The 22,326-nt window shown below is 43.2% G+C and overlaps 4 protein-coding genes across 4 annotated transcripts; 2 read left to right on the top strand and 2 right to left on the bottom strand.

Moving 5' to 3' along the window:
* Positions 1 to 2,327: 2,327 nt before the first annotated feature.
* On the bottom strand, positions 2,328 to 3,946 carry ONS95_002847 (uncharacterized protein; the record flags this gene model as incomplete). The annotated part of the gene is made up of 9 exons (XM_058496127.1): positions 2,328 to 2,390; positions 2,466 to 2,649; positions 2,704 to 2,762; positions 2,826 to 3,146; positions 3,203 to 3,352; positions 3,401 to 3,459; positions 3,510 to 3,608; positions 3,662 to 3,697; positions 3,745 to 3,946. The coding sequence occupies 9 exons, from the start codon at positions 3,944 to 3,946 to the stop codon at positions 2,328 to 2,330; spliced, it is 1,173 nt and encodes a 390-aa protein (XP_058353378.1).
* Positions 3,947 to 4,041: 95 nt separating this feature from the next.
* Positions 4,042 to 4,396, bottom strand: ONS95_002846 (uncharacterized protein; the record flags this gene model as incomplete). The annotated part of the gene is made up of 1 exon (XM_058496126.1): positions 4,042 to 4,396. Exon 1 carries the CDS (start codon positions 4,222 to 4,224, stop codon positions 4,042 to 4,044), a length of 183 nt encoding a protein of 60 aa, XP_058353377.1. The 5' UTR covers positions 4,225 to 4,396.
* A 1,392-nt stretch (positions 4,397 to 5,788) lies between these two features.
* Positions 5,789 to 6,433, top strand: ONS95_002845 (uncharacterized protein; the record flags this gene model as incomplete). The annotated part of the gene is made up of 1 exon (XM_058496125.1): positions 5,789 to 6,433. The coding sequence occupies one exon, from the start codon at positions 5,789 to 5,791 to the stop codon at positions 6,431 to 6,433; it is 645 nt and encodes a 214-aa protein (XP_058353376.1).
* A 625-nt stretch (positions 6,434 to 7,058) lies between these two features.
* ONS95_002844 (uncharacterized protein) lies at positions 7,059 to 9,858 on the top strand. The gene is made up of 4 exons (XM_058496124.1): positions 7,059 to 7,470; positions 7,530 to 8,594; positions 8,641 to 9,228; positions 9,275 to 9,858. The coding sequence occupies exons 1-4, from the start codon at positions 7,227 to 7,229 to the stop codon at positions 9,409 to 9,411; spliced, it is 2,034 nt and encodes a 677-aa protein (XP_058353375.1). The 5' UTR covers positions 7,059 to 7,226; the 3' UTR covers positions 9,412 to 9,858.
* The last annotated feature ends 12,468 nt before the right edge of the window (positions 9,859 to 22,326 follow it).

The following is a 22,326-nucleotide window of genomic DNA, read 5'->3' as shown; positions in this document are numbered from 1 at the left end:
CGTGGTCGCGATGTTTGGATAACCTCAAAAACTCGGTTCGGTGGGTCACGTGTGCGCGAGTTCTGGTCGGCGACGAGGCTGTGCAGCGTCATCGCCTTATCTTATCTAGAGATAAGAAAACCTGGGTGTCTGGTCTTGATTTCATATGCATTCCTCAAGGCCAAGGCATAATCTGTTCTTGTTGCCCCTGAATCCTACTAGTCCATAGCGATGAGTTTGTTTTCCTTCTGAGACGCTACTGGTAAGGATACTCACCAGGAGACAATATCTTAGTTGCTTCAAGAGGAGGAAGAATAACAGGCTTCTGAAAAGATCCATTATAGGCAGACGTAGGCATAGAAGTGGTTTCTGATATAGTTTTTTTTGTTTTGGACTTGCTTAAAGTCAGCTTCTCTGCACCGTGTTGAGGGTACGAATACTGTTCCCCGACTAAGATTGACTCCTACCTACTTCGCAGCCATACCTCGTACTGGATATACGTACACCTGCCACCGTCTCCTATGCCTGACAGTTCCTGAAATATCTTACCTTTTATCTTTCTCTTCCTAGGTCCACGTCTAAGCGACGATCCAGGTTAGCTAGTCTTAGTGTCAAAAATCAAGCCACGGTACAGCAGCACGTCTTGGTTTGACCCGATCAAGCGACAAGGAGCATCGTCAGAAGGTATTGTGCCATTCAACTCCCTGCTAATTCTTTGCCAGAATTCAATACCAACATCGACCATACATTCTTTTCTACCATTCCGAACCTTCAGCCAAATCAACCACCTCAGGAAAAGTCCGCATGCTTCCCGGTTGTGCTTCTCGGTTGTATGATAAGTTTCAAATCAAAGTCAAGACAAGAACCAATACAGCTCCTATTAGAACCGACCCAAGCATTACGTTTTCCCCCTCAACTTCATCTCATTTACAAGAGTGCGTACTGCTATGCTAGGGAAAGTGGCTCTTCGCAGGACCTCAAGAATATATGTTACCGTTCGCCTGCTTACGCATCTCCGAATATACACAACAGCAGGCATCCAGCTACTTGACCACAAGTCCGACATCTGATATGGAAGACACATTGATGGGACTGACGACTGGGAAAGAATCGCCATGCGGTTTTTGTCATCAAGGATCAATCTTCCATTTCTCGACTTGCCGCCAACTTGTGTCGTGGGATGCAAACCTAGATATTCGTTTTTTCGAGTCTGGACGCGAATCACGATGTTGGAAAACCTCGTCTCCGTTGCTAAACCTTGCCGCATATATACCCTAGCGATGGATCGCGGCAATTTGAACATGAAAAAGCAGACTGCAGATGTCCAAAAGTTGAATTATGATAAACAGAGAGTTTGATAGGCTCCGAGAGATGATCGAAACGGGAAATTGGTTATGGCAATTGCGAGACACTGCAGTATTTGGCCTCCCAAAAATCCGTTGCACCAGTTTCCACCACTCTTTGGCTTAGAGTGGATAAGTCGAAATTTGTAAGGGTTTGGTGGATTGTCTTTTACAGAGTCTGCTTGTCTTCCTATTCCGACTGGATTGCTCCTGAGGAGTCTCAATTTCGAAGACAAAAACGATATGTCCCACAGTGTAAAGACGACAACAAGCATGGAAAAGTCTGCGGAGGTTCTCAGTTAGTCTTTCGTCCCGTATTGGAATTGAAGAATCGAGGTGCTCACCATTTCGAACTCCTTCTCAGAACGGGAGTACCACAGGGTGCAGTGCTTTTGCAGACCCTTTCGATAAAAGACTGATTCTTGTTGCAACTCGAGCTAATGTCGCTTTCGGTGTTGTTCTTCTCTGGAAGGCGAAAGAAGTTGCTGGTTAAAGGAATCTTTGGTAGCCTGGCCAATCAGAAATCCCCGCACAGGTTTCCAATTTGGCAGCCGATCAAGGGGAGATATCTTTACAAACAAGGTAATTTCCGCCACCATCCTCCGTTGGCTTAATAGTCATCGTTGACTTCGTATTTACCGACTCTTGTCTTGCAAGGTCGAATGCACGCAATGTGCCACCGCGTTGTTCAGTTGAGGCTTTCATTGGCAGCCATCGGAAACTACAGCCTGTAGGACAGAGGGTAGTGGGATGCGCGATGTGCAGCATTCGAGCCTTTGAAAGTTGATAGTCGGTTTCCCTCTCTGTGAACCGACTATTATTTTTTTTTGCTAGGGTATCATTTTGTATTTACAGCCATAGAATTTCACGCGCCCTGATCTTAAAAACTGAAGACAAACAAACGATGGGGCTTTTTTTTTTTTTTTTTTTTTTTTTTCTTTTTGGAGTGATTTTCGCGATTCTCGTTTATATCTAATGTAAACAAAGTACTCGTTGGTTGAATCTTCAAGAGAAGTCTGGCTCAATAGTGTGGTATCGATTGAAAACAAGATTCGGGTCGTATTTTGCCTGTTGCATGCGAGTACAATTAGTATCTTGGAAAGGTGCAGAGCACACGCAAATTTGACTTTGCCGATGACCTACCTTCACCTTGCGTAGTTTCGGATAATTCTGAAGCCAAATTTGATCGCCTTTCTGCACCAGAGTAGTCGCATTTCCATTGGCCCCTAAGTCCCTACCTCCGTGTTTCTTCTGGTATTTGCGGCCAATGGAACTGACCCTAGTTACGAACGCATCTGCAGCCGCGTCGGTCTTTGTATCAGTGTGTCTGAAGCGGAAGAGTCAGCCTGGATAGCCTTTTTCCGTCGACGGTTGCACTCACTCGTCACTGGCAATTAACATATGATGGATTGGCTCGATGTATGGAACACAGCTACCTTCCTGGAAGAGGGAAGAAAGTTAGCATGTTCTCGGGATAAGTACACACGTGGAAACTCTACTTACCGGCTTTAAACGCTTCGCATGGAGAAATTCGAAGAAGACTTTAGTATGAGCAGTAGCGTCTGGCGTCGAGTTTGTGTAATCCACATATTCTTTCAAGATTTCTTCTACCATACCCGGCCATAGTTCAGTGATCGGCGCAGACGCAGTGGTCTTTCGAGGCGCGCCTAGCAGTAGCAGATCGTCCAAGACATGGCTGAATTCTGGCATGGTCTCGAACTTCTTTTCCTGGTCGAAAATTGGTTTCATTGCAAGGAAAGGTTCCAAAGCTTCGGGAATTTCGCTGGCCTGTCCTACTCCGTTCAAGTTGACAATTAAGAGTGGCTGCACCATCTTTAGCAACGCGGACCTATCGGCGGTGATACGTTCTTGGCACTTACTGGATGATGGGGTGGTGGACCGCGAACCATGTAGAGAAATGGTAGCAATCCACGTTGAGCATAATCCTGTTTCATGAATTTTTGTAGAGCTTCGTCGACCTCTTTCACAGCGGAGACCGGGAAGCCAAGAGTACGCAAACTGTACGGCCCCTAACACAAGATCAGGTTCCGATTTCTCAATTTTTGGTATTAACTTACTTGGCGAGGAAGTGTTTGCAAAACGAACTGCGTTATCACACCAAAGGACGAAGAGCCACCTTCATACTAGTGTTGGTAGAGGAGTATCACTGGAGAGGGTTCAACATACCTCGAATGCCGAAGAACAAGTCAGGATTCTCGGTTTCGCTTGCGGTGACAATCGAGCCATCGGCTATCACAACTGTCGCTTGAAGAACAAGATCGCAAGCTAAATATCGACGTTGGCGTTGCTACGTAATACAGGATATGAAGAGGACATACCCATGGCGAGGTTCCACGAGTAAGGGCCATAGCCACCTGACATTTCTCAGAACAACCCACACCGCATCCGAAAAGTAACTCACCTCCCGTCAGATGGCCACCTACGCCAACAACATGCACACCACCTCCAGCGCACATCAAGTCGACTTCATCAAGAGCCGTGTAAACCTCTCCCCAGTTACAACCACCTCCAATAGCGACGCGCTCATTTTTCTTGTCAATACTGATGTCCTTCATGGCCTCCATATCGATGACCAGTCCATCCTCGACAGTGCTAGAGCTCATGGGATTTTTGCCGCCACCCTTCACCGCGATTTCCAATTTATGTCGATTTGAAGGTTAGTATTTGTTTGTTGTTGGCCCATCCTCTTCTCACAAACTCACTTGGTTGCAAAACGAATGGCAGTGGAAACATCTTCGTTTGATGCAGGGAAAGTGACCAATTTGGGATTGCGCTGTGCAGCGGCATTCATACGGATTAGTGAAGCAGCGTAGTCAGGAGAGGAGGCATCCAAGATCCGTCCTGAGAATCCGGCATCTTTGATTTGTTGCACTTCGGTCATTTTCGAAAATTTAAAGCGCGTAGGTAACGGTTGTTTTTGTTTCGGGCCTATGACCAAAGTTTTCTACAAAGAGACATTTATTGTTGTCATGTTTATATATGTAGATACTGGCCATCTAGAACGGGACTCCACCAGCCACAGCTTCGGGTACGACGAGGTAGTCTGGTGTGGCTCCTCGGAATGATTGTTAATCTTTTCGATTGATATATAAAAGGCGTATACATCTTTGAAAGAGAGAGGTATGCTTCGGGTGCCACTTGACTGGAGCTATCAGTACCTACCTACGTATGTACCCCGCGTTGTACAAAGTGCGAGCTTCCCCACTCCCCACTCCAATCATTCTGACCTTTCCGCGGCCCGTCCCGCGGAAGTTCTGTATTCCATGTACATGATGTTTAGGAAACAAACCCTGAAACCCGGAGATGCCATTATTAGGAGTTTACTTAACTACACAGGCTTTGCCGAAGCTCTCAATCACGCCTACGCTCCCACGGATGTACATAGTGGGTCAAGGCCAACCCCTAAGAGACCGGCTTTATTACGAAGTATGAAATCAAGAGAAAGAGTCCTGAATCGCACAATCTGCAGTGAGCAGCTATTGTTAAGGTATCCCCTTACCTTAGCTGCCAGACCTAACCAGAGTGCACGTGCCGCCAAGCCGAAAAGTCACAGGGAAACCTCGCTGAGGTTTACGAGGGGTGATGAATTTTCAGGCTGTCATGCCCTGAAACGAGCCACTATTTCTCGCTTATCAGAGGCTCGATAAGCCTCACAGGGCCTTTTCCTGGTGGTAGCTAACGAAGTAAGGGAACAAAGCTTCAGGGCGCTGGTGCCTGGGCAGTAGAGCCGTATCTCTCGTCTCCTTCCACATCGCGATCGCAATTGGAATAGTATCCCTTCAACTGCGATTCCGTGCATGGTCCGGAAAGCCCTGTAAACAAAGCCTGCAAGCGAGACGTCTATCCCCTACAGGCGTGCAGATCAGCCCTAAAGCACTGCCCCACACGCTGCAGGACGTTGTGTGGAGCCTCAATACCCTGAGCCAGACGTGGATACCGAACTTAAGTGGTTAGACAGAGCTTCACGAGCTGGACAGCTACCTCTGAGAACCAACTCGGGATAGAGATCTCGACAAGACATTGATACGGATTTCACCCATCGTATGCCATCATCCTATGGAAGGATGGGACAACGTCCCCTCGTCTTGGCGCGAAGATTCAGCTCCGTTTCTAGACGTGCCCATCGCCAGCCACACCCGCTTTCTATGTGCCAAATGCGATCTCTCAGGTCAGCTGCACATACTTGCACAACATCACACAAGAGGTGGCGTAAATATTGTCGAACGATACGCTTAACCTCGACATTTTCGCTGAGGTGGTGACAAGCAAGGTGCTTGTCGCTGCATCTAGACGCTGACTTTTGGGTTAATATCAAGGCGCCCACATCCTACAAAGGCTCTCTCTCCTCTCCCTCTTTTCTTTGCACGGAACCTTAGCATTGAAACTCATATACATTGTTTCTACCTGTCTAGAAAATTTTTCACCGCGATAGTACCACTTTCACGATGGACAAGATCATCGAGACTCTTGCCCACCACGCTGTCCACGAAGCCGGACATCATGCCTTCAAGTCATCCCACACGAAACATTGGACGACACAAGATGAAAAACAGCTTGCTGTTAATCAATGGAATGTAAAATTTCCATACGACGACGTCATCTCCATTCATAGCTCCTACACACGAAAAACCCCCTTCTTCGTGGAATTGCAGTATTCAGTCACTGAGTACTGGACTGCCCGGGTTGACCCTACGACAAAGTCTATCTTTTGCCAGAAGCTATCTGTGCGCGACTGTCATATGCCATGTCCCGGGATGAATGAGCTACATGTCCCCAACTTTCTCTTGGGTGGTGATGATGTTGTCGTGGCTGAGCTTATGGAACGCGATTCCCGCACTGGTGTAATCGGCACCAAGATGAGGACGCTTTTAGAGGTTGTGATGCTTGCCGTATGTAACGGCAATGCTTCATCATTCCAACTGGATAATGTTGGCTCGGGTCGGCAGCCTCTGTATCGCATGTGCGAGAAGAAGTCGGTTATTTGGGATTCTAGTAGGAAGGAATGGTACCAAACCATGTCGTTGTCTAAGACAGCTGTTAGAATGTGCGGGTCATGTCTTGGAAAGGTCAAAGTGCTTGTGGATTCGTAGCTGTTTGGTTTCGCGTTACAGAAGGAAGCTCCTGATGCTCGATGTATTTGTTTAGATATATCTCGTAATGAAGTGTTACAGGCAACGATGCTGGCGTGGGGTCCCGGGTTCTCCCCTGAACTGCCCCGTAATTAAGCGAAGAACGCTGAAAGTTCAATGATGCGTTGTCGTTCAGGCAGCCTTAGCACCTCGCTTCAGCGCTGAACCCTGGAAAGGTGTTCTTTCCCAGCTGCCCAAGAAATGCTTCCCTAAGCCTAGGTAAGCTTCTAATAGCTGGTGCTTTCCCTGCTACTCACATCATCCCTTACGAGGGAATCACCGCAAATGAATTGAATCTCATGCAACAGACCACGCTGCTCGATGTAATCCGAGCGGTTTTGATCCTCTTGCCCCCGCCAGTCGAATGACCTATCAAGCAGCACCTCAACGAGACGCATTTCTGCTAGATTCGCGGATATAGCCCCGAAGACTCCTAATATTACCCAACACAGAGTCCAGTGGTGCTTCTGGAGTTCGATCACTATGCCGGCGTTTTCTTGTTGAATTGGAGTAGAAGTGCCGGTGGAACGGATACAAATCTGAGCTTCTTTCACAATTCTTTGAAATCTACCTCTCTGGAGCAAGTCATTGATTGTTGTCACAATCTTAATGCTCGGGAGCATGTTCGGATCTGCCGATAAGTACTAGGTTCAGTCCAGTTATGGAATCTTGCTCAGAACAGGCTTTGTTGGGAAGCGGGGTTAGTCGATGGATTTCAAGTATGTGATGAAGGATCCCGGGGTAAAAGGTTTCCATGGATAAGAGGATCATCATGGCACACTACGGAAAGTCCGGCAACTTTGACATCCGGACTCCCTCTTTTACCCTGGGCGAAGTTTATCAAAAGTCTTATATAGCTGGATATCGAAATGCCAGAGGAAAAGATAATCTGTTTATCTTTGAGTCTCGTCCACGATCGAAAATCGACTCAAACACTAGACCTCATTTTCAGCGCTTCTCTGTTGTGGTCATCCAAGATCATTACTTTCTGAAGGTTTGTATGTAGTTGTCTTTTGTACTTGCTTTCAATAAATTGACATCCTGTTTCCTCCCTCAGATAGGAATTTAGTCGATATGACCGGCGACGTCGTACCCTATGGGAGATTGCCAGACGACCTGGATGCCACCGCAGCGGCCCAGTCTTGCATAGAGAAGCTCAATTCTCTCGACGCGCAAGACCTCTATGCGCATGCCGCATGGCGCGATGTCCTGGCCTTTACGCATTCGTTCAGAACTTTCCGCCAGGCTGAACAGATTATGTCGGTCTGGAAGGAACTCTCCAGCACCCGTCAGCCGGAGAAATTCAAGCTTCAAGAAGGCAGCGCGAAAGCAGTGCAGCTTGGTCCTGTTGCATTCATCAGTGCACGGTTTACATTCGAAACTCGAGGGCCTCTACCTGCTGGTTGCTCTGGCGTGATTCACATTATTCCAGATGCTAAGGAAGGGTGGAAGATTTGGATGCTGACCACGTTCCTGAAGAGGGCCGATTTGTTAGGCGATCCTGACGTGCTCGAGAAGGTGCAGGCACCGCTGTCAAATGGTGTGGCCAACAGCACTCAGAATCTGGACGGTACCCAGGAAGAGGTGATGGACTGCGTCATTGTCGGCGCTGGCCAGAATGGTCTCGCTACTCTCGGTCGCCTCAAGGCACTTGGTCTGAGAGCCGTTGCACTAGAAAAATATGCTCAAGTTGGTGGTAGTTGGTTGGCCAGGTACGATTCTGCTAAGTTGCATACAGGAAAATGGTATGCCTCAATGCCGTTTGACCAGACATTCCGAAGTGATGAATACCCATACTTCCTCATGGGAGCGGACTTGGTACGGGGATTCACAGAATATGTGAGAGACTACGGACTCGACGTTCGACTCTCGACCATTGTAGAGTCTGCAAGATGGGATGAGCACGCAAAGATTTGGACGATTAATGCAAAGCAAAATGGCACTCAGTTTACTATGAAAGGCCGTCATATTGTATTTGCGATAGGAGCCGATCAAAAACCATCCATGCCGAATTATCCGAATCGAGAGGCTTTCAAGGGAGTTGTCATCCATTCTGTTGATTTCAAATCTCCAAAAGAGTGGAAGGGTCTGAGAGGCGTAGTAGTGGGAACGGCCAATACCGGTGAGTTGCATCACAGTCGTAGCTCACAGATGCCTAATTAATTTAGCACACGATGTTGCCGAAGACATGGTCGAGGACGAGTTAGCCTCAGTGACTATGCTTCAGAGAAGTCCGACAATCGTCATTCCATATGATTTCTTCAACGCCGCTCATTCACGTCACTACAACGCCGCGTCCAAGTTGAATGAATCAGATGAATTCGAATGGGGTTTGCCTTGGCCGTTCTACGAAGCAATACCGGAGATTGCATTCAAGGAGTTTTCGACCAAGAATCCAGAGCCATTTGACGCATTGGAACGTGTCGGGTTCAAGACAAAGAGAACTCCTAATCTCGCCAAAGAGATCCGAACCCGTGGTGGTGGACATTATCTCGACGTAGGGTGTTCCAAATTAATAGCTGATGGTTTGGTGAAGGTGAAGGGGGGTGAAATCGAAAGCTATACATCTACGGGACTTAGATTCACTGACGGCAGCACCTTGGATGCGGACGTGATTGTCTTCTGCACAGGTTTCAGGACCAATATACGGCTTGATGTTCAGGATATAGTTGGGCCTGAAATTGGGGGTTTACTGGAGGATTGGCCGAGGCAGAATGAGGAAGGCGAATTTCCTGGGTTTTTTGCAGCACAAAGACGTAGGTTCTGGCCTTGTTCTTACAATCATAGCCGCTGACATTGCAGATCCTGCCATATGGTATGCCACGGGTGAGCTTGGGATGGCAAGATTATATAGTCGCTATTTGGCACTGCAGATCAAGGCTGCGATTGTTGGTGTATTTGAGCCGAAAGCACTGAGCAGTGGTCCCCTCGGCTGCTAAAGACATATACATTTTACAGGGGCGAATCGCCTGAGGAAGGACCCTGTAATTAAGCGAGGAACGCCTGAAACTCGCATGCTATCGGCGACTAGTGTCCCGCTTCGGCGCTGCCCACTGGAAAGGGTGTTTTGAGCAGTTGATCGAGGATTTTGAGGATATGAAGGAGCAGGATAATGAGATAGAATTTACGAATCATATAGTCTTAGACGTCGGGGAGCAAAGATTGAAGAGTTGAGATGTTTCTCGATCTGAATCCACGCACATCTCGGCTTTGTGTGCAGCAAAACCTTGTGGTAGATTAGGCAGGGAAGCCTGGGTGGTCAGTAGCTGGATGTTTCAACATTGACGGGATGGTGTTGAAAGTTTAGTTTTTCTCAAGTGCGGAGTTGAAGTAATTTGTTATTTTGAGACCACGGTTACACTTGGTTATTATGCTTGCTTCAAGACCTAATATCTCTTGACGTAGGGTATCCACTTCCAATTGCGAGAGCCCTAAAGGGGCACGCGGTGGAATCAGGGCGCGGATCGGCGATTGCGCGCGCGTTTGTAGGCCGATTTTGATAATTTTTTAACTAATCGCATCCCCGCGCTCAGGGCTTTTAAACGCGCTAATTTTTATAAGTTTCTATAAGAGACGCGCTACGATACACGCGCGCGAAGTTAACGCGGGAAGTGCGAGCAAGGGGGTAGAATCAGGGCGTACTAAGGCTTAGCCCTAACGAAAAAAAATAAAATTTAAAATATAACGCTAGCGTATTTTTAATAATACTATATTATAGAGAATCGTCTCACGAATTAAACACTATAAAGATCACTAAAATCAGGGGCGGTTTATCTAAGATAAGTTAATCGTGAAGATTTTTTCTCCTTTAGAGTGATTTTTCTAAGTACTAGGTAGAATCAGGGCGCGTTTTAGTATCCTCTTATAAAATTAAGTTTTTTTTGTTATAATAGGCTTATTAGACTTAAATAACTTAGACTATAGCTTACTAGCCTTAAATCCCTTTATAAATACTCTATTTCTCTTAAGTGTTAATTTTTCCTTAGTATTAGGTGGAAAAAGGGCGCGTTCTTATACCCTCTTATAAAATAGAGTTTTTTTATTATAATAGGCTTATTAGACCTAAACAACTTAGATTATAGCTTACTAGTCTTAAATCCCTTTATAAATACTTTATTTCTCTTAAGTGTTGATTTTCTCTTAATACTACGTAGAAAAAGGGCGCGTTCTTATACCCTCTTGTAAAATAAGGTTTTTTTTATTATAATAGACTTATTAAAACTAAATAACTTAGATTATAACTTATTAGCCTTAAATCCCTTTAGGGACTAATTTTTTATATATACGATTTTACTTGGAGGAATTTATTTACAAATCAGGTGGAAAAAGGGCGCGTTTTTGTACCCTCTTATAAAATAAAGTTTTTTTTATTATAATAAGCTTATTAGACCTAAATAACTTAGACTATAGCTTACTAGCCTTAAGTCCCTTTATAAATACTTTATTTCTCTTAAGTGTCGATTTTCCCTTAGTATTAGGTAGAAAAAGAGCGCGTTTTTATACTCTTTTATAAAATAGAGTTTTTTTTATTATAATAGGCTTATTAGACCTAAACAACTTAGATTATAGCTTACTAGCCTTAAATCCCTTTATAAACTCTTTTTTTAAAAAAGTATTTTACTTAGTAAGATTTACTTGAAAATCAGGTGGAATCAGAGCGCGTTTTAGTATTATTTTGGGGTAGTGTAGTTCTGGGTCGGAAGATAGTTAGCTTATTCTATAAGGTTATATAGATAAGCGTGATAGTATATAACGAATATATTATCTTCTCTCTCTTACTCTTACTACCTGTTTAGTTAGTAGTCCTCTACGTCCCTGCTTACTATATATTTTAATAGTACTACCTTACCTCTTTATATTAGTAACTTATATAGGGAACTAGAAGTAAAGCAGAGGAATAGTTAGGATATAGCTAAGTTAGTAGTAAAGGTAGGAGTTAGAATTTTATCGCTTAGTAACTTAGTTATAATAATAGATAGATATATAAGAAATAGCTGGAAAAAAGGGGCTTAGGGAGCCCTTATTTAGTAGATAGGATATTAGGAAATAGCGGAATATAAGTAGAGAGAGCTAAGGAGGCACGGAAGAGAAAGTTGTTATAATAAGCTTAGAAGATAAGGTTACTATAGTAATAAAGAAAGTTTATACGAGGAAAACAAGTAGGGAATAGATAAATATAAAAAGAAAGCGGGTCTAATATAAAAAAGGGGCCTAAAGTAGGTATCGTGTACTGTAGGGAGGAGCTTCATGTAGTGTGAAAGTCATTTATTAAGGTATTCTAGAGCTCCCTTATAAGAGGAAGCTCTAGGAGTTCTAGTTATATAAGCAGCCTCTAGTTAGCTAGAGCGCCTTAGGGAGTGCCTCAGGTGCGTCAGGTGCACGATACACCCCCTCGCTTAGCTTTACAATAGTAAGCGAAGCGACGTAAACAGTGCAGATAATACTACCTGAACTATAATAGGAGTTAATACTAACTAACGGCGTTAAGTCTTAAGCGCTTAGTAGCTCTAAATATATAAACTAGGTAGGTCCCCCGGAACACTCTTTCCTTAAATAATAACTTCGATGTAATATTAGTAAATATAGCTAAAAGCTCCCGTGCCGCCTACGCCTCGCGCGCCTTTAACTTCGCTGCTGCTCGCGTAGTAAAGAAGAAGACTATAAGTTATTAATTTAAAGATTCCGACGTAGTTAGCGTTATAAGGAATCGTTAGAACTACGCTAATACTTGTAAAATAGGCCTATAGCCGCTATAGCTCCCCTACCGCCGCTACTCTACTACTACTACTATTACTATCACTACTACTAGCACTAGTACTAACTCCTACCCGCTGCCCTGCTATAGCAGGGGCTATCCGTGCTATGCCTTATAGCTACTATATTCGCAGTAGTTTATAGGGTGCGCCGGGTGACTCCTATTGTGACGAAGAGATAGCTTCGCGCTATTTTTATTATTATAAAAATAATAAATCGGGTTATATCACTACCCCTGCCTGCGCCGCTGAACTCTTCGCTAGCTACTTAGTAGCCCGGGCCCTCCTAGAGGGCACACGTGTAAGTATTTCCTTATATTATAGTGTTAGAACAATGAAGTGTTAAGGTATTAATATTAAAGTACTAAGCGAGGCTGACTCTATAATATATATAAGCTCTCACGGTCCGCCGGGCCGCTATTCGGAAGGCCTTAGAAGCTAAGGAGGACAAGGATAAGGATAAGGATAAGATCCGTGCCGCTATCTGTAAGTTGTAATAGTAGTCTTACAGATTTTAGACGTTATCTAACTGTTAATATTAGCCGCTACCCCTACCCCCGCCTTTACTCTCCGCAGAGAGACCGCTATTCCCCCCCCTCGCCCTGTTTTTAGCGCTGTGGGAATAGGCTCCGGCTTTACGGGAGCTATTATTATCGCCCCCGCGGCGCGTTTAGCTTTACATGCCTCTACTTTAGCGGAGGTTAACGTTATAACTAGCGCTGCCCGGCGGTTAATTAACTTTCTCCTCTCTCCTTAGTAAGCGGTATAAGCTTTACAACTTTTAAGTAGTAGCTTAGGAACGTTACCCCTTTGTTATTATAGTTCGGGCTGGCGTATTAGTGCGGCTTTGTAACCTAGAAGTCGTAGCTTAGGATCGGGTCCCTTACTCTTCGCGTTATTTTAGCGCGGCTTTATAACCCTGAAGTAGTAGCTTGGGATCGGGTCCTATAATTCTGCCTCTTCTCTCCTCTCTAATAGCGTTTAAGAACTGTAAATATAAAGTAAAGGAAACATGATAAAAGAAAGTGTTTATATAGATTATATAGCTTAAGCGAGCTTCTCGATATCGGCTTAAGAGTCTTAAAGGTTTAAAAGAGCGACGAATACTTTAAACTTCTACTTTAGTAGGTTTTTAGTTAAGCTATCAGCTAGTATATCGTTTATCGGGAGATATGTCACCTGAAAACTCCCCTTTTTATACTCCTGTTATAGTTATATATTCTGTATATCGACGTGCTAAAGCTTCGTTAAGATTCGCTAGTTCTCTTTAACTATCAGCTGAATCGTCTGTTTATTATTATAGAATATATTCCACAGAGCTCCTATATCAAGCCTTAGTTCTTTAAAGAACCTTTAAAGCGCTATCACCTCCTTAGTAGTCTGTTCTACACTAAGAAGCTCTGCCTCGGTTATTGAAGTAGTGATAGTGTCTTATCGGGAGGCTTTCTAAATAATAGCTCCTCTAAATAGTATAATTAGGAATCCTTAGGAGGAACGACGCGATTCAGTGTTATCTGTAAAAGACGCGTCTAAGGTAATAAGAAGGTGTGTCTCTCTGTTCTTCTAACTATAGATAATAGCCAGGAATCTTGAGCCGAACAGATATCGTATAATCTAATTAACTGCCTCTAAGTGTAGCGCGCTTAGGTTAGTAAGGAAGTATGACAGTTAAGAGGCTATAAAGGCGACGTCTAGCCGGAGTATAATAGCTATATATAGCACTAACCTAACCTTCTCTTAATATTCCTTGATTTACTTGAAAGTTACTATACTAAGGTTCTTGACTAGCTCGTAGTACAGGAGAGGTATACTAGGGCACTTCCTGTCTACTATATTAAACTTCTGAGCTATCTTCTTGATATAGATATCATATAAGAGAGATACTATCTTCTTTTCCTTATTCCGTATTACTTATACTCTTAAGAACTATTCCATGTCTCCTAGGACTATTAGCTTATACGCCTCGTGTAGTTTATCTATAATTATCTGGCTCTCTTTAGCGTGTCTAATATAATATAAGACCTGAATATTATTAACGTAGAACGCTATAAAGATAGTCTTATACTAGTTTATAAAGATATATAGCTCCTCCGCGAGTAGAGATAGGTCTAGCTTACTAAGTGTCTTTACAAAGTCGCTGTACCAGAGTATAGGTAAGTCCCTTAAGCTATAAAGCGCTCGGTTAATTTCTATTACTATTCCTAGTCTTTTCTAGCTTTCCGGAGGGAAACACGAGACTGAGGCGCTTCTCTCGTCTCTCTTTATATTAATAAAGGCGTTAATTATATTAAACTGCTTTACTTCTAAGTCGAATTAAGCTACTAGTGCTATTATAACTCAGAACGACCTTACTGCGAGTGTAGCCGCGTAGGTTAAGAATATCGTGGAGTCGTCTTATATATTACTTTATACTATAATCCGAGACTTACAACGCTTGAGCTATCCTGTAGAATCTACCTTATAAGTAAACACCTACTTCAAGGGAATCGGTAAGGTAGCTGTATCTTCCCTAGGAATTAGTCTCTAATAGTCTCGAGCTTCTAAGTTTAATATCTCCCTTTCCGCGTTAGCTTTAAACTACTTACTGTATAGGTAACTCTCTAGCTCCCTCCAGTTCTTAGGTAGCTTTAGGAGCTTCCCTTAATATTAGTTTTATAAGTTAGAGGCTCTCGCCTTTACTTGGATATCTAATACGGCGCTTGAAACTACTACGTGAAGTATAATAGTATCATAGCTATTAGCTCGCGTCAGAGTCTTACTATAGAAAGTTATAGTAAACTCTTAAAGGCGTAAGTAGCTATCTTATCTTAGAGCTACTACTATAGAGTAATAGCCGCGTGCGGTAAGCTTTTCACGTTTTCTCTAAGCTTCCTAAGTTACCTGGATTCGATCACGCTCTATTACTTACTGCTGTTAGCGGCTATTTCTAGCTGCCTGTAGAAACTTAGTCCCTGTCGCTTTAGGAGGAGCTTCTAGAAGCTTGGTGACCTGTTACTTAAGGTCTTGTAGCTATTAGCTAGGTAATACGACTTGAGGGTATATTCGTTAGCGCGCCTCCTTAATACCTAGACTAGTATTATTACTACTTATAGCGTCTCTCCGGTACTAGGGCAAGAGATAATTAGTCTCTGTAGCTTTAGTATCTCTCGGGGCGCCTTAACTTAACCTCTCGTAGGGAGTCAGATCTCTACTACTATTAGCGAAGTTGTTATTGTAAAGGACTATATCGTTACTCTTCACCCCTAAGGTCTGACTCTTGTAGGGGGGTAATTCAGAGGTCTGAGGGAGCTCTAGCGAGTCGACCTCTATCGGCTCTTATACCTCTGGTACTACCCCCGAGCTTCGTAGAAGCTCTGTCGGAGTAATATCTATTAGTTCTAGTACCTCCTTAACGACTGGTATAGTAGTCTTAATACTGATGTTAGCCTTAAATATAGCTTTATTCAGTTCAGCTGTATATTCCGCTGTAACTACGTCGGTAATATTACTGATGTTGTACTCCACGTCTAGAGCGACGATATTCTCTTCCAGGTCCTTAATAAGCTCCCTTAGAGTAGAGGTAAGTTAGCTGACCTTCTTCTCTTTCTCAGGGGAATAGAATATCGTCTTATTAAACCGGACGTTACGCGTGATTATTATACGGCGTAGCTAGGGCACCTAGATCCTATATAAGTTAGAAGTAATATAACTAACTAAGTATCTAATATGCGCCCTAGGGCTGACTTTAAAGCCTCTGTGATTCCTTCTAGCCTCTCTATCAGTTGTAACTGGATATATACGCGCCCTATACACGTATACTCTACTCCAGTTAGGTCTTAAGTCAGTTGAGAGCTTCTTCACTATTAGTAGATCGTACTACTGAAAATAGTTCTGAAACTATTCCTAGAGTACTTGATTTAAACTCCTTATCCTTCGGCGTGCGAGAGGACTTATATTATAAAGGTAGATTACTATATAATACACCTCTAGGTAAAGCTTCTCCGGCAGGTTCACTTAAACACGTATCTTAATAGATTTAGTGATAATCTCCTGTTCTACGCGCTCTGCGCTACCTATAAGTTCTTTAATATATAGCGGGGGATTCTCTACCTCTATCCTTTCTCTTGTAGTCTATTCCTTGTACCTTAACGTGCCTCGAATAGCTATAACTGAGGTATTGTTATCATGCTAAATAACATAGACTGATAGTCTATATTAACGCTTAGTCTAACACTTGAAGTTCTCTAAGACTAGTATGATATGGCTAGCTGACTTACTTAGTAACGTGTAGCTAAAGAGCTTCCTACTATACTCGTCCTTGATAATAAGTAGCCAGCGAGTGCTATTATAACCTACGTTAAAGTCGAATAAGTCCCAGAGGATTCGGTAGAACGGCCTAGCTGCCTTATTCTCTAACTCCTGTCTTAACGTGACGTTTCCGGTATATGTAACAGCATAGTCTTTACACTGGATTCTTAATACTCCGTCGAATTATACGCCTCTCCCTGCTTTAAGTAACGCCTGTAGAGCACTCTCTCCTAAATAGCTGGTGCGTAGGTACTATAGTTGCGGAGTTGCGGAACGCTCCTTAAGTAGTTGACTTAACGATTGGAAACCTTGCCTATTCAAGCTATAACTCAGAGTCGGGTATATTATAATAGGCGTACGTGTTAAGGTCACTAGGTTATAGGAGCGACGAGAGTATCTAAAAGGCTTATATTTAAAGAAAGTTAGGTTAAACTTTCGAACTAGCTATCTAATAACTACGCTCATCTGAACCTTCCTGTACCGCAAAGTAGTATCTTTCCCTAAGTACTATAGCCCGGCGTCTTTCAGCAACGCCTCTGAGATAATATTAACATGGAAATCACGGACTATAGCGATATTATTAAGTGACAGGTCTTAAGTATTCGGACCGTTCGGCCCAGCTAGTAAGTTCTTAAACACTCGCTTTCCCCTGCTAACAACTGGAATTCGTTACGTGCCGGCTTCCACGTAGTCGTTATTAGTAGATCGCTTAAAGGAGCCTAGTGTAACGGTCCGGTATTTACTCGCTGTAAATACAGAAGGCTGCAGTTGATCTCTGATGATCGAGAGGTAGGTGTATCACGTAGACAGGAAGATAGTTACTAAGTATCAGAATACTATTTGAAGTTAAGCACGAAGCTCCTATCTAATAGCAGACGTGCTAGTCTTATATAGAACCTTCGTTCGCCTTAGATCCCTTAGGATACTAGATCCTTGGATCCTTAGATCCGTTTCCCTATAAGGGGATCCAGGGATCCAGGGATCTATCATATGACCTATCGTCTACTATGATCTAGGTAACTATTACTACTGAAGCGTGAGTATATAGTAGTACTACTCGCTGTCCTGTATTATTCCCTGGCTAGTACTACCCTATCGATAGTACCGCTCCCTTATTAGTACTAATGCCCCTATAGTACCACTGATAGTTTTATTATCATATAGGTGCTAACTGAACCGTAGCGCTAAGGGTCCGTAACACTATCCCCCTCTTAGCCTAGTGTGGTCCCTACGCTTAAGTATAACCTTAAGAAACGTCGATAGTTGCTAACGACTATCTTCCTTATCTATTATATCTAGTGTTATAAAGAAATCGAGTGTCGCCCAGATAAAGAAAAAACAGAGTATCTAGCTCGCGCTTCGTATCGAGCGTGCCGCGTAACTCGCAAAGCCTTATTCCTTCTGCTGTAGCTTTTCCTGTACCTACTTCTTAGATTTATCTATTTCGAAACGATGCTCCGAGTGTGTTCGCTTAAAGCGTTACGATTATAATACCTCGGGTTATATTAAGAGGTTCACTCCTGAACGACTTATATACCGGTTTAAGATAGGAAAAACCGCGACCCCTACTCGTCCTCTGACGCCTCCCTCTGAGCCTGTCGAGGATGATCCTACTTCTTGGTTCCCTGCCTTCGAACCTGACGCCTACCTAGTGTCTTTCTTCGAGGACCCGGTCCCTGACCTTAGGTCCCCTTCCTTCTAGGCAAGCCTGGATTTCTTTAATAGAATTCCCGTAGAAGCCTAGGGCAGTAGAGGTTAGATTTAGGTTCCTAAGTGTTTTCTAATTGTAGGTACCCTTTCTATTTGATTAAATATTTTAGTTTGCCATGGAAATACTAATAGTCGAGAACAGTCTCTACTTCGTATTTAGCGTTCGGATTAATCGGTCGTATTTCGGTGATAGGAGCGGGCGGTGCTCCTGGCGGTGCTAGTTCGAGGAGAGATATATGGAATACCGGGTGGATATTTATTATCTTTGGCAGAGCTAGTTGATAATTGACTAGTCCCTTGACTTTGGCAATCCTAAATAGTCCTAGCTTTTTGTGATCTAATTTATAACTTAGTCTTTTAGTTACGATATTCTTTCTGAGTAAGTAGACTTTATCCCCCTCCTTAAGCGTTAGTCCTATGCTACACTTTCTGTTATAGTAGATCGCAGATCTCTGCGCGATAAAGAGAATATCGGCTGACAATTCTTCATAGAGCTGTTTAAGCTCACCTGCTTGTAGTATAGCTTCTTGCGCGGTACCTTAACCGGCTATTAGTAGGTTGTACGCCGTGGGATTATACCTATAATTCGCGTAGAACAGCGATACTCTAATAGTCTCTTAATCCGCGCTATTATATACAAACTAGGCAAGTAGGAGTAGTTGCACCTAGTCGTCCTACTTATAGTTCATATAACACTAAAGATAAGTCTCTATTATCTAGTTGATTCGTTCTATCTATATATCAGTCTAAGGATGGAATACAGTTAATATTTTCTGCTTTATTCCTAAGAGCGCGATAAGAGTTTTCTAGAACTTCGAGGTGAAGAGCTTGTCTCTATCTGAGATGATCTTATCTAGTATTCTGTAGCTTATGAAGATTGTTCTAAGGAATACCTGTGCTATCATGGGCGCGTCCTGTGTTCTAAGTACTAGTACTATATACGCGTACTTTATGAACCTATCTGTTATCACACAGATCGAGTTGTATATGATTCCTATGACTAGGTCTTTTGAGGGTAGTAGCTCGACTACGAAATCTAAAGCGATTAATTTCTATGGGCGAGGTAGTATTATTAGTGACTTCATGAGCCTATACGGAGTATAGTATGATGCCTTGTTCCGGATATATATATCGCACGACGCTACTACGTCTTTGACTACCTTCCTTATTCCTGGGAAGTAGTATTCCCTGGATAGCTTAGATAGCGTCTTAGCTACCCCCTGGTGTCTATAAGCAGGCAGCCTATACTAGTGTGTAACGAATTTAATCCTGTCCCTAGTGGGTATATAGATTCGTCCTTAGTATAGGAGCGTGCTACCTGTGGTGAAGGAGAATCCTTCGCCTAGCTGCTTCTTCTATTCAGCTATAACCGGGTCGTTAGTATAGCTCTTCTAGATTTCCTCGGCGACCTAGCTTATTAAGGCCAGCTATCGGTGATTAACTATTAGCGAATCGCTATCCTTCCGTAGTACAGTGTGGGATTCGTGAGTTTTATTTACGAGATATTCCGGTTTCCTACTTAGGGCGTCGGCCCTAGCGTTTTCTATTCCCTTGATATAAGAAATTCGAAGTTTTACAGTAGAGAGTGTTTTATACTATCGAACCTAGCGTCGGTTCAGTTCCTTAGTAGTCGTAAAGTAAATAAGATTCTTGTGGTCTGTTAGGATCTGTACTTCATAGGCGGCGCCCTTGAGGTAGACCTTCTATTCGCGTACTACGTCCATAATTGCTAGCAACTCTTTGTTGTATATATCATAGTTGAGTTCTGCTAGTAATAGTTTCCGCGAATAGTAAGCGACTAGTTGCTATCTTCTGTCCTCGCCTAGCTAACTAAGCACAGCTCTAATAGCGTAGTCCAAAGAATCTATCTCTATACGTATTTCTTTATCAGGGGTGAATAAAGTAAGTACTAGTTCCGCGATAAAAGCCGCTTTAAGTGCCTTAAACGCCCTTCGTGCGCTATCGGACCAGTGGAATTCCTTATCCTTATAGGTTAACTCTGTGAGTGGCCCGGCGATTTTCGAGTAGTCCTTAATAAATCGCCTGTAGAAGTTAGTAAACCCGAGGAATAATTATACTTCCTTAATATTCATAAGCCCTGTCTACTTAATAATTGCTTTAATCTTTTTAGGATCTATAGCCAATCCTGCGGTAGTAACCATATAGCCTAGGAAGATAACCTCGTCTATATAGAAGTTACACTTCTCTGGTTTGAGTAACAGGTAAGCGTCCTCTAGCCTCTGGAGAATAGCTGTAACGTCTTTCATATGTTGCTCCTCTGATTTAGAGTAGACTAGTATATCGTTTAAATAGTATATACACGTTACGTCTAAGTAAGGCCGCAAAATATTGTTAATCAGACGCTGAAATATGGCTAGTGCGTTAGTTAAGCCGAAGGGCATGACTATATACTCGTAGTAACCGAAACAAGTGCGAAATACTGTCTTTTCTTCTTCTCCCTCAGCTATCCTAACAAGGTTGTACGCTCCTCGGAGGTCAAGCTAAGTGAAAATCTTAGCTCTAATAAGTCTGTCCCGCAGCTCCTTAGCTAATAGTAGTGTATAACGATCCTTCTTTATAGCGTCGTTTAATCGACAGTAGTTAATATATATTCGTTATCTACCGTCTTTCTTTTCTATGAATAAGATATTACTCCCCTACGGAGATTTAGACTCCCGGATGAATCCCTTCGCTAGGTTTTTATTAATATATTACTTGATCGTTATTAAGTCTGTCGCTGAATACTCCCTAAGTGGTTGGAATATCGGTTTAGTACCTAGTTCTAACTTGATCCGATGATCGTAGTCTTAGTGTTTTAGTAAGGCCTTGATACCTCATTCCTCCTTAAATAGTACTACAAACTTCTTGTATACTAATAGTATATCCTTTATCAGTGGACCCTTATCTTAGTGTCTGAGCTCTTCCTTAGAGGTAGCGCTAACCTCTCGAATACTTACTGCTTCTATTCCCGGTAGATAACAGCAGTCTTAGCAACGACTAAACTCAAGTTTTCCTGTCTGCTAATCGATAATAGGATTATACTTTTCTATCTATGGTAACCCTAGGATGATATTGTGCCTTCTAATCCTAACGACGTCGAATTAGATTATTTCAGAGTGTCCGGCGATACCTATATAGACTAAAGCAGTCTAGACCTTAATTAGTCTATTAGAGGCGACCTTGCTATCCGCTAGTACTAGGTGGTATCTTTTATCCTTTACTTCGGTTAACAGGTAGTGCTCGAGTATAACAGTAGGAGACATGAAGTTCCCTTATGCCCCAGAGTCTACTATCGCCTGAAGCTTAACTCCCTTGATTTTAATCTCTAACGTGAGATATTTATCTCTAATAGCGGTAAGTTGCCGCATATAGAAATACTCCTAATATATGCTATAGTTGAGGACACTTTCCTATACCCTTTGATTGCTATAGCTTAGGCTGACCTTGTATATGAGCCCTATTCCGAGTTCGGTGTATATTACTGGGTTATATATCTTGTAATAGTACCGGCTGTCATTATTAACGTGGACCCATGTCCTATTATATCGGTTCTTAGCCCTGATTTCCTATTCCTCGCCTACCTCTGGTGGCGCGCTAGTGTTAAGAATGACGGTATTCTGGAGTGGCAAGTGCTGCATAAAGGTCGTCGGTCCTTCCCAGCTGCCGGCTATTCTCTATCTGATACGCTTATAGTCCCGGTAGACTACTTCGTACCTTGCCCCCTACGGTGGACCCCCTAAGCTGATAAGGCCTGGTTCTTAATAAGTAACCCCGGTGGCTATATTAGTCCAGTGGCGAGTGTTACAGCTAACCTAATACAGGCTCTCTTCTCTTTAGGTAACTTCCCAAGTTTCACCCACTCTTAGTCCTAAGAGTTCAGGTTGAGGTGGCCCTAGTTCTAGAGTCCACTCGGGTTCCTAGGCCTCCTCCTCGCTGTCACTTAGTATTAGCTCTGTATCGTCGTCTGGCCTAGAGCTATCATTGTCTCGATACATATAGTCCTTAGGGGGCGTGCTAACGACGGTTTGCTCGAGCTGATCCACGACGCTCGCGGAATCTCGCTTACTGTTGTTAGAATCGCCTAACTAGGTGTGGATGTGATTC

This window comes from Cadophora gregata (assembly GCF_030347475.1).
Source record: "Cadophora gregata isolate MNR1 chromosome Unknown scaffold_12, whole genome shotgun sequence".
In the NCBI taxonomy this organism is placed as follows: Eukaryota; Fungi; Ascomycota; class Leotiomycetes; order Helotiales; family Ploettnerulaceae; genus Cadophora; species Cadophora gregata.
Note: the sequence above shows the minus strand (reverse complement) of the source record. Positions and strands in the feature narration are given on the sequence as shown.